The 18,949-nt window shown below is 37.7% G+C and overlaps 1 protein-coding gene across 1 annotated transcript; it reads right to left on the bottom strand.

Annotated features, from left to right (window-relative positions):
• On the bottom strand, window positions 1-18,097 carry LOC127647095 (zinc finger protein 143-like). Its single transcript, XM_052131190.1, is given in 18 exon segments — window positions 1-224; window positions 1,101-1,208; window positions 1,349-1,477; window positions 2,964-3,033; window positions 3,035-3,098; window positions 3,182-3,409; window positions 4,012-4,191; window positions 7,575-7,700; window positions 7,893-7,968; window positions 8,051-8,164; window positions 8,258-8,320; window positions 9,580-9,767; window positions 9,873-10,001; window positions 10,091-10,174; window positions 11,906-11,992; window positions 12,129-12,231; window positions 17,587-17,642; window positions 17,981-18,097. Coding segments are annotated over 16 exon segments (1,827 nt in total). The 5' UTR covers window positions 12,226-12,231; window positions 17,587-17,642; window positions 17,981-18,097; the 3' UTR covers window positions 1-140.
• Window positions 18,098-18,949: the final 852 nt, after the last annotated feature.

The following is an 18,949-nucleotide window of genomic DNA, read 5'->3' as shown; positions in this document are numbered from 1 at the left end:
ACAAACCTAAATCAACTCATCGGCTTGTTAGTAGAGACTCAAAGAACTGAATTGGGTGTGTCAGAAAAGGGAGATATACAAAATGTGCAGTATTGGGGGGCCTCCAGGAACAGGGTCGGGAACCACTGGAGTAGGCGCTGTTAAGTGTCCAATACTGTTGTTTCTCCTCTGTGTATAGATGATGCTATTCTTAGAGCCTCTTCCAATGAAGTCTGCTCATTGAGCTGAAAGAGAGAACAGGACACATTATATGATATATAATAAATACTGGTAATGATCTAATTGAAGGATTAATAAGGGACTTATGCTGCTTTTAAGTCCTCTTGAAAGCACCTACTTACAAGTTTGTTTTTTTAAAACGTAATGTAACGTGCATCCAAATTGGGCCAGGGCCAGTGGTGGCTCAGCAGTTAAGGCTCTGGGTTAATGACTGAAAGGTCAGGGGTTCAAGCCCCAGCACTGCCAAGATACCACTGTTGGGCCCTTGAGCAAGGCCCTTGACCCTATCTGCTCCAGGGGTGCCGTTTCATGGCTGACCCTGCGCTCTGACCCCAGCTTAGTTGGGATATGTTAAAACAACTGCTCTGTACCTGTACTCTGCACAATGACAATAAAGTTGAATCTTAATCTTAATCAAATTAAAATGGGGGTATTGGGCGATGTCATATTTCTTTCTCTTTTGTTTATATATATCGACAAAGACAGAAAGCTTTAATAGCTCGAGTGCAGCCAAAAAATCACATTTGTGTCATTTTATTTAAGCATTATTACTAGGTGTTTTAGCGTTCTTGTGGTACAGAAAATTATGGAAAATGTTATTTGTTCCAGTTTTTCCCGTTTTTAGTATTTTCTGGCAAGCTTGATCATTGTTCTTCAAAAGTGTAAACTATAAAAGTCCTCATTTGGAGGTCGCTTTGGATAAAAACATCAGATAATTAATCAATGTAAATGTAGAATCACAACTTATGATCAATAACAATTAGCTTCTGCCGTGATTCTTTAATTGACAATCCCCAAACTTGGAAAGTCAGGGGTAAAATAAAATCCCCCTGGTAATATGAATTTTTGATGGTGTTCAAAGTAGCACAAATGTATTCTACCTGAACAGCAATCTGTGTGCCGTTAGAAGTAGCCAGAAATGTAACAGGGTGTGATGACAGCACCTCTTGTGTACTGGAAGACACTAATTCTGGCATCATAATGGTCATCTATAGAAAATGCAAAATAATTAGAAAATGTAAGTTATTATCTTATACAAATAAATCAAACTCACCTGTGGGCAACGGTTTTATTGCCTTCAAGGAGAGAAGTTATTGCTTTTTTTGCAGGAACTCCAAAGACTACACACCTGTCCTTCAGTGCCGTCCTCGGAAACCATGGTGACTGAATGAGTCTCCCCTGACAGCAAAGACTCAGTGGGTGGGATGGTGATCATACTGCCATCCTGTGTTACCATTGTGATTGTATTTCCAATAGTCTGTCAAACCCAGAGACAGAGATGGAAAATTTAGTCTCAGACTCAGGTTGCACTTAAAGTAATAGTTCACCCAAAAATGAAAATGTTCTCATCATTTCATTGCCCTCATGCCATTACAGACTTTCTTTCTTCTGCAGAAAAACAAATACAGATTTTTGGAACACTACCTCTTCAAATGAATGGTGACCAAAAATGTAACGCTCCAAAAAGCACGTCAAGGCATCTTAAAAGTAATCCATACGCAGGGTTGGGAGGGTTACTTTTGAAATGTATTCCACTACAGATTACATGCTGTAAAATATAATTTGTAACATATTCCGTTAGATTACTAAAGGTCAGTAACGTATGTAAATACTTTGGATTGATCGTGTCTGGTAACATGTGCATGTAAAATAACTAGAAATAGCATTTTAGCTTAGCATAAAGCTGACAATTTACACAAGGTTTATTTCTATTTCTTATGCTCCAAACCTACTTCAAACGTACTTCCCTGTCTGCTCGTATGAATGTAACATCATAAGAAAGTGTTTCACTGCTGTTCAAATGCACTTTGGATCACATTTATATGTATAAATGTTTTCCATCTGAAAGGACTAAATATTAAATTAAACAAATGACAATAAAATGCAAAGTAATCTCTTCAGTAATCAAAATACTTTTTGAATGTAACTGCATTCTAATTACCAATTATTTAAATTGTAACTGTAGTGGAATACAGTTACTTATATTTTATATTTTAAATACATAATCCCGTTACATGTATTTCGTCACTCCCCAAACCAGTTCATACGACTACAGTGGTATTAACCATGTCACTCCTTTATCACAGTAAACCTTGGCATTGCAGTCTCTAGACATGATCATGATTTCAAGCTCGATTACACTTCCTAGTGGCTGACACATGTGCAGAGCGCTAGATGGCACAATTGGAAGTATAATTTTTTTTTATGTATGTCTGTTCTCACCCAAAACCGATTGAAGACATGGATTAAACCACTGGAGACTTACGGATTACTTTTATGCTGCCTTTGTGCTTTTTTGAGCTTTTCATTTTTGTCACCATTCACTTGCATTGTAAGGACCTACAGAGTTGAGATATTCTTCTAGTAATCTTCATTTGTGTTCAGCAGAAGAAAGAAAGTCATACACATCTGGGACGTATGAGGTTGAGTCAATGACGAGATATTGTTTTTGTGGGAGAACAATTCCTTAAAGCCACAAAAATGGACTCATGAACAAAATAAATCTTTATATCTAAAAATATATATTGAATATTGTGATAATATTTAGACGCAAGGGAGCCTATTTTACACCCTGTTTTACACTTTTTCCTGTGAAAATGTGCAATCATTTGCAGACTTTCTAGGAAACCTCGAGAAATAATACAATTAGACAAATATATCAAATGAATTGTCTTGCTACCAGGTTTATGTCAGAGCTTTGCAAAAATAAACATTGTTTTCAAACAGTTTTTTCGAATGCTCACCTGTGGTGTTCCATCTTGCGTAATGAAGGTTACATGTTGTTGGCCTGTGACATCAGAGAGTTCCAGAACTCATTTCAGGGCACGCATCCTCACACGTCACTGGGCTAACGTCCATAGAGGGGTCATCTATGGCCTCTGAATACAAAATGATTGAAAAATTCCATCCAGTTCTACAAATAATTTTTTTTAAATTCATTGTGAGTATTTTTATATCCAACCTGAAGGGGGTTCAAAATAGCCCTCTGACTCCTCTTCTAAAGGCTCAGAATCATTGTGTGCTGTACGTTTGTGCATGACCAGTGTGGAAATCTGCTTGTAGGACTTCCCACAGTGGTTGCACTTGTAGGGTTTACAGGGAGTGTGCACTACATTATGTTTATATAGACTCGAGTACTCTGTGAATCGCTTGTCACAACCAGGGACGGTGCATACATATGGTCTCTCTCCTGCAAGTAATAAAGGCATTGATATTTAATATTACTTAACATTTCATAGTTACATTCATTTATAGGATTCCCACACATTTTGTGTAAATTTCCTTGACTTTTCCAGTCACTCATGATTACTGGATGGGTACTGTTTAAAATCATTTCATAGAGATTGCATTTACTAATTGCAATTAATAGCCATTTAAATACTTATGAATTGAAATTTCAGTGTAGAAATTTCTATGACATTTTATCAGAATTATATTACTTTTCTTGACTTTTTCAGGCCTAGAAATCACAATTTTTAAATTCCTTGATATTTCAGGGTTTGCATGACCACCCTGTTGGTTGTAAATTATAGTGACAGAGTAAAAAAAAAAAAACTAAGTTAAAAAGATAGTTCACCACAAATTTCGTCTCAGTCACCATTCACTTTTATTGCATGGAAAGATGGAATGAAAGTGAATGGTGACTGAGAATAACATTCTACCCAACATCTTTTTTGTTCCACTGAAAAAAATAAGATCATATGGGTTCGAAACAACAAGAGGGTAAATTAAATAATGATAGAATTTTCAGTTTTGAGTGAACTATTGCTTTCAGGCAAAAAAACAGCACACCTGTATGGATCCGAATGTGGTTCTTGTAATTAGTTGCACTGGCAAAGGACCGATCACAGCCCGGCTCTGTGCAATGATACGGCTTCTCGCCTGTGTGTGTGCGAACATGCACCTTACAGATATTTGAGGTAGTGAAGGATCGCCCACAGCCAGGGATAGGGCACAGAAATGGCTTCTCTCCTTAAAAGAACAGAGTAGAAATGGAACAGGTGTAGCAGACTCTTACAAAAATGTACTGTGATGGTACGCTAATAGAGCAATTGACATGCTACACTACACTTAAAACAATTTGAAATGGCACTTTTTAAATAGTTTTCTATCTACAATGCATACTGTTTGTGATCTTATTTTAATTAAGAGATATATAGAATATTTGTACTTTTAAAAATTAATTTGTCACATCGCAAGACCATTAAAGTGAACTGCAATAAGGTTATAAAAATGGTACAAAATGTTAAAGAAATAGTGACCAGATGCAGCATCTAAAACATTTTCTTTTCTTTTATATACACTCACCTAAAGGATTATTAGGAACACCATACTAATACTGTGTTTGACCTCAGAACTGCCTTAATTCTACGTGGCATAGATTCAACAAGGTGCTGAAAGCATTCTTTAGAAATGTTGGCCCATATTGATAGGATAGCATCTTGCAGTTGATGGAGATTTGTGGGATGCACATCCAGGGTACGAAGCTCCCGTTCCACCACATCCCAAAGATGCTCTATTGGGTTGAGATCTGGTGACTGTGGGGGCCATTTTAGTACAGTGAACTCATTGTCATGTTCAAGAAACCAATTTGAAATGATTCGAGCTTTGTGACATGGTGCATTATCCTGCTGGAAGTAGCCATCAGAGGATGGGTACATGGTGGCCATAAAGGCATGGACATGGTCAGAAACAATGCTCAGGTAGGCCGTGGCACTTAAACGATGCCCAATTGGCACTAAGGGGCCTAAAGTGTGCCAAGAAAACATCCCCCACACCATTACACCACCACCACCAGCCTGCACAGTGGTAACAAGGCATGCTGGATCCATGTTCTCATTCTGTTTATGCCAAATTCTGACTCTACCATCTGAATGTCTCAACAGAAATCGAGACTCATCAGACCAGGCAACATTTTTCCAGACTTCAACTGTCCAATTTTGGTGAGCTCTTGCAAATTGTAGCCTCTTTGTCCTATTTGTAGTGGAGATGAGTGGTACCCGGTGGGGTCTTCTGCTGTTGTAGCCCATCCGCCTCAAGGTTGTGCGTGTTGTGGCTTCACAAATGCTTTGCTGCATACCTCGGTTGTAACGAGTGGTTATTTCAGGCAAAGTTGCTCTTCTATCAGCTTGAATCAGTCGGCCCATTCTCCTCTGACCTCTAGCATCAACAAGGAATTTTCGCCCACAGGACTGCCGCATTCTGGATGTTTTTCCCTTATCACACCATTCTTTGTAAACCCTAGAAATGGTTGTGCGTGAAAATCCTAGTAACTGAGCAGATTGTGAAATACTCAGACCGGCCCGTCTGGCACCAACAGCCATGCCACGCTCAAAATTGCTTAAATCATCTTTCTTTCCCATTCTGACATTCAGTTTGGAGTTCAGGAGATTGTCTTGACCAGGACCACACCCCTAAATGCATTGAAGCAACTGCCATGTGATTGGTTGATTAGATAATTGCATTAATGAGAAATTGAACAGGTGTTCCTAATAATCCTTTAGGTGAGTGTATTATTTTCATGTACACTCACTGAGCACTTTATTAGGAACACCTTATTCATGTGATTATCTAATCAGCCAATTGTGTGGCAGCAGTGCAGTGCATAAAATTATGCAAATACAGGTCAGGAGTTTCAGTTAATGTTCACATCGACTCTGGCATGATTGTTGGTGCCAGATGGGCTGGTTTGAGTATTTCTGTAACTGCTGATCTCCTGGGATTTTCAGCACAACAGTCTCTAGAATTTACTCCGAATGATGCCAAAAACAAAAAAGCAGGTGAGCGGCAGTTCTGCAGACAGAAACGCCTTGTTGATGAGAGAGGTCAACAGAGAATGGCCAGACTGGTTTGAGCTGACAGGAAGGCTACAGTTACACAAATAAACCCTCTGTACAACTGTAGTGAGCTGAACAGCAGAAGACCACGTTGGGCACTTTATTAGGACCCTAGTGTTCCCAATAAATAGCTTGGTGAGTGTAATTTAGTTAATGTGACACTGGTGGCCAAAAGTTTGGAATAATGTACAGATTTTGCTGTTTTGAAAGGAAATGTATACTTTAATTCACCAAAGTGGCACTCAACTGATCACAATATATATTCAGGACATTACTGATGTAAAAAAACAGCACCATCACTATTTGAAAAAAGACATTTTTGATCAAATCTAGACAGGTCCCATTTCCAGCAGCATCACTCCAACACCTTATCCTTGAGTAATCATGCTAAATTGATCATTTGGTACTAGAAAATCACTTGCCATTAAATCAAACACAGCTGAAAGATATTTGGTTCATTAAATGAAGCTTAATATTGTCTTTGTGGTTTTTTTTGAGTTGCCACAGAATGCAATAGACTGGCATGTCTTAAGGTCAATATTAGGGCAAAAACTGGCAACAAAAAAAACTTTTCATACAAAAGTTGTACATTACAGTCTTCAAAGACAAAGCACAACTGGCTCTAACAAGGACAGAAAGAGATGTGGAAGGCCAGATGTACAACTGAATAAGAGATAAGTACATCAGAGTCTCTAGTTTGAGAAATAGAGGCCTCACATGTCCTCAGCTGACAGCTTCATTGAATTCTACCTGCTCAACACCAGTTTCATGTACAACAGTAAAGAGAAGAATCAGGGATGCAGCCTTATGGGACGAATTGCAAAGAAAAAGCCACTTTTGAAACAGAAAAACAAAAAGAAAATGTTAGAGTGGGAAAAGAAACACAGACATTGAACAACAGATAATTGGAATAGAGTGTTATGGATCTGAACCCCATTGAGCTTTATTGGGATCAGCTAGACTGTAAGGTGCGTGAGAAGTGCCCAACAAGACAGCCACATCGCAAGTCCTACAGGAAGGTGAAATGTCACACAGTATCTGGACAAACTGACAGCTAGTATGTCAAGGATCTGCAAAGCTGTCATTGCTGCACGTGGAGGATTTGTTTGATGAGAAACTCTTTGAAGTAGTTTAAGAAGTTCTGAACATTTCCTTCAAATTGCAATAGTAATTTTTCACGTTATTAATGTCCAGACTACATATTGTGATCAGTTGAATGCCACTTTGGTGAATTAAAGTACCAATTGATTTCAATAAGAGCAAACTCATTATTCCAAACTTTTGGTCGCCAGTATACTTATCAACAACCCAATATCATGGTACTTCACCGTGATACTGTACGAGTATCACCGTATATTCATATATCAGTGTATTTACATAGTACTCCAAGATACCATGAATACAACGGTAATACTATGGTGGTACTTGAACATTTTTGCTCATGGCGATTTCCAAATGATACTGTTCATGGAACATTTTATAAGAAGGTGTATATCAAATATCACACAAGGAAAATACCTGTGTGGATTCTCATGTGCTTCTGAAGGTCCCCTGAGGTCTTGAAAGATTTTTTACAATTCATCTCCAGACAGCGGTAAGGTTTTTCTCCAGTGTGTGTCCTGATGTGACTTTTCAAACCATAACCTAAACAAAGATGATGAATATAACTGATGACTAAGACAGATCAGACTTTATGCCCTAGAATAAATGAGTTACACATGACTACATTCCTTCCTCAGACTCTCTTATAATTTTCTGAAAGAGAAGAAACTTGAGGCGACCAATCATTTTGTAAAACTGACAGATGGAGTTCTACTGCAGTCATCTTTTTGTTACCTGTTGCAAACTTTTTTCCACACCCAGATAAGTCACACAAGTATGGCTTGTCACCTGTATGTGCTCTTTCATGTACCTGGAAATCACAAAAAGTTTTGAATGGAACCTCTAACACAATTACATTTAAATAGAAGCTAAAATATACGAGCAATAAAAACCTTAAGATGATTTGCCGTGGTGTAAAACTTTCCGCATCCGTCATAGTTACATCGAAAACATTTCTCCACCGCCTGCTGCGTATTACGGTGCATTTTTTGACCATGAAGAACAACCTGGAGGGAGGAAGGACAAACCATTTTTCATCTGCTGACCAGTTTAAAGCTTGGCAAATGAGATTGATATAATCTGGGGAATTATTTTATTACCTGCATTTCCACAAAACTATGAGGATCATTTGTGATCGCATTTGCGTAGTCAATCTCCTCAATCTACAGGATAGAAATGGACAGAGATCTTTATACTTTATATAAATGATTAACTGGGTCTGCTCCAGCATACCTAAAAACATTTATGCAGAGCTACGTTCCCACCAGAAGCCTGCGGTCGGCTAAGGAACGTCGCCTTGTCGTACCAAAACAAAGAGGCACCAAAACACTTTCCCGGACTTTCAGTTTCATCATACGGTGGTGGAATGACCTTCCCAACTCAATCCGGGACGCTAACTCACTCTCTATCATCAAAAAAACGGCTAAAAACACATCTTTTCCAAAAGCACTTATCCGGTCACAAAAAAAAAAACAAAAAAAAAAAACAATATTTAAATTTCTTGTTGCACTTAAATCTGTTTTGAATACTATCCTGATGATAGTGAAACTTTGTAATATGGCACTTTTCGTACCACTGTCTCCCTAAGATGATTCGCTGATGTTTTCCTCTTTTGTAAGTCGCTTTGGATAAAAGCATCTGCCAAATGAATAAATGTAATGTAAACGTAATTAAGCAAACTCAAAAAGCATAAACTGGATGAGTATTAATTAAGGATGGGTGATTATACAGTATATTAAAGAATCTCAATATTTTTCACCCTTTTGATGATATATACATTAAATATGTCTCTATAGTTATACATTTGCTCTAAAAAGCTTAAAAAGTGTCATTATTTTTCAAAAAGACGATAAATCATTTCAAGAAAAAAAGTAATTGTTGCAAAGTACATTGAAAACGCCTAACACAAGATGTAAAATACAGTCAAAAAATATAGTTAAACAGTCAAAATACTAGTAGAAATAATCAAGACTTACATATACAGTATTAAAAAAAATGAGCTATTAAAAAATATTAAAATTGAAGTATATGAAAAATGCCACATGTGGTCCATTCAATTTGAGTGATGACACAAACATATCACTGAATCAGATTTATTTTAATCTGACATTTTGAGCTGATTCACAAAAATGAATGGAAATTATCCAAACTTTGCATCCAGCTCTAAAAACTGTTTTTGCTACTGAAATTTAAATTAGTCATATTTTAAAAAAAAATCTCTATCTCAACACTTTTATACTGCTGCCTCGCAATTAACGTTCACGAATGTAGTGTAATGACGCCATCTTTAGAAAACCTAATAGACAAAGAATAAGCACATTAAAACCATTGTGATATTCATGAAGTTGCTTACATTTCATCTTGCCAGCAAGATCCCTATTCACAAACTATTATTAATCATATACTAATCTTTAAAGTTTACCTTGTTCGTGTACTGCTCCAAAGCCTTGATTGTTTCTTGGTCAATGTCTACATCTGTCTCCAGATCTGTGTCATCTGTCTGGATGGCCAGGATGGTGTTGGGCTGTGACATCTGAACAGCGTGATGAATGTAAGCAGTTGAACCGTCTTCCAACTGCACTGCCTGCAGAGTACTGGGTTCATACGTCTCTGTAGAATTCACAATAGCACAAAGAAAAGCCATCAATAAATTAAGCATGTTTGGCATCTTATTTAAAATCTAGTTGCTAAGTAAAAACAGAAGAAGGGAAACACCTTGTGCAGTGTGCTGAATGTAAGCAGTAGTTCCATCCTCCAGCTGCACAGTCTGACCATCCTCCAGATTTAAACTCTCATTACCAATGGCATCACTTACAGCAGAGCCCACCCAGTTATTGGGCTCATCTAGTGACCATATAAGAAATTAAAAAAGAAAAATGAGCCAATTTATCCACCAACTTCACAAACAACTTTTTAAGACATAAGTAACAGACCTGCTTTAGGAACAGCAATGTGTTGAACATAAGCAGATGACCCATCTTCCAACTGGATAACCTGTCCTTCAACTAAACTGCTGTCTGGGGAAAACAACAATCACAACAATAGAATTATATAACCAGTATACCTAAAGTGGTGGTGGCGTAGTGGGCTAAAGCACTAAACTATTCAGCAGAAGGTTGTCGGTTCAATCCCCACAGCCACCACCATTGTGTCCTTGAGCACTTAACTCCAGGATGCTCTGGGTGGATTGTCCCTGTAATAAGGGCTCTGTGTACTGTATATGCCATTTTTAATTGTTAAAACACACACGCACGCGCGCACACGCACACACACAAACTACAGACTTCAATTTAATAAAAAATTGTTATTAGTATATTTATCATAGTCCAGGTCAAATTCAAGAAAATGTTAGCATACAACTGTGACTAAAATCTAAATAGCTGGGTCACTACATAAAGTAGGTGTAAAGTTGCAATACAAACAAAAAGCAGACTGTAAGCTTTAATTTAAAGGGATAGTTCACCCCAAAATGTTAATTCTCTCATTTACTCAACCTCATATCATCCCAGATGTGTATGACTTTCTTCTGCAGAACACAAATTATGATTTTTAGAAGAATATCTCAGTTCTGCAGGTCCATACTATGCATGTGACTGGTGACCAGAACTTTTAAACTCCAAAAAGCACATAAAGGCTGCATAAAAGTAATCAATAAGACTCCAGTGGTTAAATCCATGTCTTCTGAAGCGATCCAATTGGTTTTGGATGAGCACAGACTTAAATATAACTCCTATTTCACTATGAATCTTGCCATCAGCAATCTTCTCGGCGATCATGATTTCAAGCTCGATTACACTTCCTAGCACCATCTAGTGCTCTGTGCATGTGTCAAGCACTAGGAAGTGTAATTGAGCATAAAATAATGACCGTTTCTAGAGATTGCTATGGCAAGATTTACAGTGAAAAAGGTGTTACATTTTGGTCCGTTCTCACCCAAAAATCAGATCGCTTCAGAAGACATGGATTAAACAACTAAGAGTCTAACTGATTACTTTTACGCTTTGTGCTTTTGGGGCTTCAAAATGTTGGTCGTCTTTCACTTGCATTCTATGGACCTACAGTGCTGAAATATTCTTCTAAAAATATATATTTTTTAACAGCTTAACATTTAACATTTGTTTAAATCTGGGATGGCTTGAGGGTGAATAAATGAGTAAATACAATTTTGGCTTGAACTATTCCTTTAAGGGCATTTGCATAACTTACATCTTCATCATGCACATTTTCTGCCAAATTCAGAATGCCTAATCACCATCCCTCAATCCTTATTGGTAATTAAAAAAAAGTCACAATCCTTCAATCGCTGCACAGTTAGCATGAAAATGGTTTAATCACAGGCAGGTGTGTCCTCTTTCCATTTGACTGTGAGGTCGGGCCTCTTAATGAGCCTTTAATGAAATAAATTGCTTGAGGGAACATTTCAAGCAAATGCAAAAAATTAATGCACAGAATTTCAACAAATTACTGATCTGAAAAATCTCAATATATCAGACGTAGATGTAAGATTTTACAGGAACATATTATTAACATACTTTTTTTCTCTATTATGGCTGACTCTATTCATTACAATCATCAGTTTACAACATGGTTCTCATGCAGAATTACTCTTGGGCTCATACAAATCTCTTCATGGGCCTCAGTTGTGTTTAACTCAGTTTAGTCTGCTTTATTAAAAAGTGGCTCACGGGCAAATTATTTTAGCTAAAGACTATTAAATGTCTATTCAGGTGGCAGAGTGTTATTCATACCTTGGGGGTTGTGAGGTATATATGCAGTGGAGCCATCTGCTAAAGTCACGGCCTGCAAACTGACAGTGTCCACGCTCTGATCGCCATCTAAATATGTATTTGACAACAAGAGAACAAACAGACAAAGACCAAGATAATTGAACTACAGAGTGTGCACACCTTTCCCTTAAATTAAAATACCAATGCTATAAATGAAATAATTTATAAAGAGCACAGATCTGACCTGAAATCCCCACAGCCTCCGTAAAGCAGAAAGTGACCTCCTGAGCATCTTCCTCATGCTGGAAATCAGCTGCCTGGTTTATCTGGGCCAGCAGCATGACAGCCTTAAAAGAAGAGAAATAAAATATTAGCCAAGCTCTTAAAAATGAATATAACTCTATAGTGGTCAAAACACTATGAGTAGTTGATAGAGGAGCCATTAAAAAAACAAAAACAAATAAACAGACGCCATTAGTGTCCCTTAAACAGTTGTATAAAGACTTTATAAATGAAAAGCTTCTCCAAATTCTCACTGTTGTATTGGCAAATACGTACACTGGTGGCCAAAAGTTTGGAATAATGTAGATTTTGCTGTTTTGGACACTGACAGCTGGAATGTCAAGGATCTGCAAAGCTGTCATTGCTGCACATGGAGGATTTTTTGATGAGAACTCTTTGCAGTTACATTTTTTTTTAATTGTAATAGTAATTTTTCACATTATTAATGTCCCGACAATACATTGTAATCATTTGAATGCCACTTTGCTGAATATAAGTACCAATTTCTATCCATAAGAACAAAATCTGTACATTATCCCAAACTTTTGGCAGTCAGTTTTGCTGAAAAACCACATGAACGGAAATAAAAGCTAGCATTATCCAGGTTTTCCGTCTCTCCTGTTAGTATCATATTTTTCTCCTTTTTTTAGTAATGAAGTAAATCCAAAAAACTTGATGTCATAATGACATAATCATCCTATAACCCTCCTTGATGGTTTAATAAAGGTTGACACCTTGGCTTTTCGCAGTCATTTTTAAATGGAAACATACAGGTGTAACATTTTTTACAAAATCAATCAAATTATGCACTTCTTTTGGAATTGTATGATATTTAGATCTTATTTACCTGTACATTTCTCAATTTTACTATTAATTTAAACATGAAATTATGCAAATATAGGTTAACTTCAATACAAACCTACACTTCTATAAGTTCAAATATGAAGAAAATATGAGTGTCATATATTGGAGGCAGATTGCTGACTTCTGGTTGAAAAAACTAAACAATTACATGACTTGAAAATCATGTCATAACACTTATAACCAGTAGATGGCTGCAGAGACTGTATGGTCTGATTGCCTTTAGTAATTTACAATTTAGATTATCTAATTTCAGATTTAGATGAGATTATTACAAGCTATGCATTTGGATATGTAATTAGACATTTATAAAACTATTATTTGTCAAAGATACAATTTATTTGAACGTTTTAAATGTCAGTTTTTGCAATAAATTCACATCGTGTTTACAGTCAAACCTGACCATGGAGTTACAAAGAGCAGACACAGAATAAGCATTTTGTTACAAATACTTTATTTCAAACATTCAAATTCAATAACTGAATAAAGTGCATTAGTTTATTTAAAAATAATAACTCTATAAGGACAAGCAAATGTTTCCTCTTTTCTTATTTTATTCTGTTGTGTCATGATCTTAATATGTCAACAGCTGACAATTGAAAAGAAATACCAGAAATACCAGCATTATATTATATTTTCAAGCAGCACTTTATAGTTTTGCAACTGTGAGGACAAGGATTGTAAGGTAAAACTAAACTTTAAATGGTGCACCCTGTTACCATGATTTTGTATATTGGTATTTGAAAAGTGGATATTTCTGAAAATAAAGGAAATATAATTGTTCTAGTGTCATAACCTTGTTCCAAGGCTGGTAATGGTAAGTTAAAGGAATATTCAGGGTTCAACAAGTTAAAGGGATAGTTCACCCAAAAAAGGAAATTCTCTCATCATATATCATATACGTCATTATACTCCGCAGAACACAAATTCATATTTTTAGACGAATACCTCTTTAGATCCATTCATAGCAAGTGAATGGTGTCCAGAACTTTGAAGCTCCAAAGAAAAGAAAAAGGCAGTATTAAAGTACCCCAAGAGACTCCAGAGGGTAAATCAATTTCATCAGAAGCGAGCGATCCAATCATTTTTGGGTGAGAACAGACCGAAAAATAACTCATTTTGTGGTGTACATCTTGCCATTGCAGTCTCTAGGCATGATCATGATTTCAAGCTCGATTACACTTGACACATGTGCAGAGCACTAGATGGCGCTATAGGAAGTGTGGGCTGAAAAAAAACAACTAGATCACTTGAGATGCGATTAGCTGAACTATCCAGAACTATTTTTATAAGCATTTTGAAATAGCACATAAGAAATCCTGAATGGAAATGCTTGAAATGCAAATAATCTTTAAAAATTGCTTAGAATTTTAATGCGCTAAGAGGAGCTGGATTTTCTAGAGTTTCACACCATTTAAAATGAGCATTAAGGTGATGGAAACAGTTTTCTTGCAAAACGATGATGTGTTTTGACCATTTCTGCACGTGTTATACAGTATCTCACAAAAGTGAGTACACCCCTCACAGTTTTGTAAATATTTTATTACATCTTTTCATGTGACAACTCTGAAGAAATGACACTTTGCTACAATGTAATGTAGTGAGTGTACAGCTTGTATAACAGTGTAAATTTGCTGTCCCCTCAAAATAACTCAGCACACAGCCATTGATGTCTAAACCGCTGGCAACAAAAGTGAGTACACCCCTAAGAGAAAACATCCAAATTGGGCCCAAAGTGTCAATATTTTGTGTGGCCACCATTATTTTCCAGCACTGCTTAAACCCTCTTGGGCATGGAGTTCACCAGAGCTTCACAGGTTGCCACTGAAGTCCACTTCCACTCCTCCATGATGACATCATGGAGCTGGTGGATGTTAGAGACCTTGTGCTCCTCCACCTTCCGTTTGAGGATGCCCCACAGATGCTCAATAGGGTTTAGGTCTGGAGACATGCTTGGCCAGTCGATCACCTTCACCCTCAGCTTCCTTAGCAAGGCAGTGGTTGTCTTGGAGGTGTGTTTGGGGTCGTTATCATGCTGGAATACTGCCCTGGGCCCAGTCTCCGAAGGGAGGGGATCATGCTCTGCTTCAGTATGTCACAGTACATGTTGGCATTTATGGTTCCCTCAATGAACTGTAGCTCCCCAGTGCCAACAGCACTCATGCAGCCCCAGACCATGACACTCCCACCAGCATGCTTGACTGTAGGCAAGACACACTTGTCTTTGTACTCCTCACCTGGTTTCCGCCACACACGCTTGACACCATCTGAACCAAATAAGTTTATCTTGGTCTCATCAGACCACAGGACATGGTTCCAGTAATCCATGTCCTTAGTCTGCTTGTCTTCAGCAAACTGTTTGCAGACTTTCTTGTGCATCATCTTTAGAAGAGGCTTCCTTCTGGGACAACAGCCATGCAGACCAATTTGATGCAGTGTGCGGCGTATGGTCTGAGCACTGACAGGCTGACCCCCCACCCCTTCAACCTCTGCAGCAATGCTGGCAGCACTCATACGTCTAATTCCCTAAGAAAACCGCTGGATATGACGCCGAGCACGTGCACTCAAATTCTTTGGTCGACCATGGCGAGGCCTGTTCTGAGTGGAACCTGTCCTGTTAAACCGCTCTATGGTCTTTGCCACCGTGCTGCAGCTCAGTGTCAGGGTCTTGGCAATCTTCTTAAAGCCTGGGCCATCTTTATGTAGAGCAACAATTCTTTTTTTCAGATCCTCAGAGAGTTCTTTGCCATGAGGTGCCATGTTGAACTTCCAGTGACCAGTATGAGGGAGTGTGAGAGCGATGATACCAAATTTAACACACCTGCTCCCCATTCACACCTGAGACCTTGTAACACTAACGAGTCACATGACACCGGAAGGGACAATGGCTAATTGGGCCCAATTTGGACATTTTCACTTAGGGGTGTACTCATGTTTGTTGCCAATGGTTTTGATATTAATGGCTGTGTGTTCAGTTATTTTGAGGGGACAGCAAATGTACACTGTTATACAAGCTGTACACTGCACTACTTTACATTGTAGCAAAGTGTCATTTCTTCAGTGTTGTCACATGAAAAGATATAATCAAATATTTACAAAAATGTGAGGGGGTGTGCTCACTTTTGTGAGATACTGTAAGTGTGCGGTAGCTTGATGTGACTGGCCCAACAAAAGGACAGGATTTGGCACACAATTATTTTAATATAACTCTTGCCATTCGGAAATGTTTAACCCACAGCTGGTCTTTAAAGTGGGTCCTCACAATCCACAATCAACAATTTTGAGCACAGGCACTCCCATGGATGTGGAGGCTGGCAGCGTATGGGCATTGCATCCATTTCAGCCCTCATTACATCAAATAATGCAGTTGTTCTGTGCTGTCTTTTGGCCGTATATAAAAAACAAAAAAAAACAAGTACAATTGCTCCAATCCTGCAAATAAAAATCTCCCCGAAGCATGCAGTTTGTTCAAATCATGACAAGGTAGGCTCCCTAAAGATAATGCATATGATGTAGTGGATAGAAAATGTGCAATGATTCATATTTTTATAAATGCGCTTAAAAATGCTAAACATTTAGATGGAAACCCAACTATTGATTGAACCACTGGAGTCGAATGGATTACTTTAAAGTTGCCTTTATGTGCTTTTTGGAGCTTTAAAGTTCTGGTCACCAGTCACTTGCATTGAAATGACCTACAGAGCTGAAATATATCTTTGTGTTCAACAGAAGAATGTTATACATATCTGGGATGGCATGAAGGTGAGTAAACGATCAGAGAAATTTCTTTACTTTGAGTGAACAATCCCTTTAAGCTCAAGTGGCAGCATTTATGACAATGTTGATTACCACAAAAAATACTTTTCTTTAAAAAAAAAAAAAAAGGGCAAAAATAGAGAGATTACAATGAGGCACTTTAAATGAAAATAAATAGGGCCAATTTTTGGAGCCTTTAAAGGCTGAAATGAGAAGCTTGTCATTTTGTAAAAGTGCTTATATTAATCCTTCAATTAAAACTCATTGTACATTTCAGCAGTAAAGTTGTTTAAGCCATCATTAACCAGGATTAATGGGTGTACGGCTTTAAATCACCATGGTAATAAAGTTGTGAAATTAGATATAATTTGACACAGAAAAGGTTGTAAGAGATTTAATCACACTAAAATCCTGTTGACATGCATATCGTAAACATCTTGTGGCTGACATTTTGAAACACTGAGTATTTTATATATTTACAGATTGACCCCATTCACTTTCTTTGTAAGTGCCTCATTGAAACACAGATTTTTTTTTTTTATTGATTTTTTTTAAAGAAAAGGAGGGGCGACTCATAAGTATTTTTTGTGGTAGCAACATTATGCTACAAATGCTGTTGATTGAGCTTAACTTGTATTAAACCTGAAATATTCCTTTAAACTGTGATGGCATAATTATGTCCAAACATCCTGCATATTAAAATGAATCAACTTAACTTGTGGTGGCACAATGCAATTTATTAACACTTAAGGAAAACTATTTTTCTGACAGAATGCTTAAAAAAAAAACACTTTAAAAATCACCTTGAAAAGGCCCCCGTTTCACAGGATGGCCGTGTTATGCAGTGCAGACTTTTTTTCTGAAATATACAGCAGTATACTGGTCAACATGGGAATACAACACAACATTTGTCATATACACCTTGTTCGCATGCGATCCTTGACACACTCAAAAAGCAGAAACACAACAGAGATATTGGACACATGCTCGGTTAACGTGCCTAACTTGCCTGGATAACAAGTATCAGTGTAGCTGGGTGTAAACAAAAGGTCGATGGGATGTATTGTCTTTACAGAGGATCACTTATAATAGGTAGCGTTAATAAACGTACTTTATGACGGCTGCAAACATGTGCAGATGGCCGGATACAGTTCGACTTCTCTATTACGGTATTACTGAGTGTTTTAAAACGCTCACCTTCTATGGATTGCCGAAATCAGACTCAGCGCATCAGTACAGAGAATCAAACTATATCTGTTGTATTTCCATGCACCATCAGAGTGTCTAATATGTGTGTTCAATGGTTAGGTTTCCTCTGTAATTTCAAAGTAAAAAGTTGCACACCAATGAAGAGGTCCATCCTGCCCCTACTGTTCGGGAGTGATAGCCGTATATTATTTTGTATAAGCATACATAGCAAAGAAAAACTTCACTTACGTGTGAATCCCACGAAAACACCCAAAACGATTACAAATAAATTATATGTTTGCATAAATGAAGTGAGGCATATTTGGGGCCATTATTATTGGGGTAGGCTACTTGAGTGAGAGATGTTGTTTGATGCGAGGAAGGAAAAAGCTATAGCTCTGTGGTTTGGCTAGTCATTGTTGGTTTTTGGTTTGTCAACCCTGAATCTTAAAGGTGCACTAAGCAGTTCCTGAGAAACACTGTTGGTATTTGAATTCTGCTGCCAAAACAAACACAGTACACCCCTCCCTTCAGGGCCCCTTTGTAAGCTCCGCCCCCTCCAAATTCATGAAGGCAAATTCATGACTTTTACCTCTTGAAGGTCTCTCCACCATTGAAAAGCCTCGCCGATGTTGACGCGGCCCCTAGCCCTCGACTTATCATACAGTTGAAGTTTGCATACACTTAGGTAGGCCGTGAGACAGAGAGTTGATTGGTACCATTTTGAGGGATTAAACCGCATGGTGATTTTTGTGTAGGTATATGACCCTGTATTTGAAAAATGTGTGATAGCATTAGACTCAAGGTAGTTTTTGGTTACGGAGGACGATTTTCAAACATATGTCAAGAAAAAGGATAAATGAAATTTGACTTGGTGGCATTTTATGATAATGTCTGTCTAATGCCAGAGATTTGCCACATTTTTGCTTTATTAGTGAGGTATTGAGGAAACAGAGTTAAAGGTTTCCAACCCAACAT

The sequence above is a fragment of the Xyrauchen texanus genome, chromosome 1, assembly GCF_025860055.1.
Source record: "Xyrauchen texanus isolate HMW12.3.18 chromosome 1, RBS_HiC_50CHRs, whole genome shotgun sequence".
Classification (NCBI taxonomy): domain Eukaryota; kingdom Metazoa; phylum Chordata; class Actinopteri; order Cypriniformes; family Catostomidae; genus Xyrauchen; species Xyrauchen texanus.
Note: the sequence above shows the minus strand (reverse complement) of the source record. Positions and strands in the feature narration are given on the sequence as shown.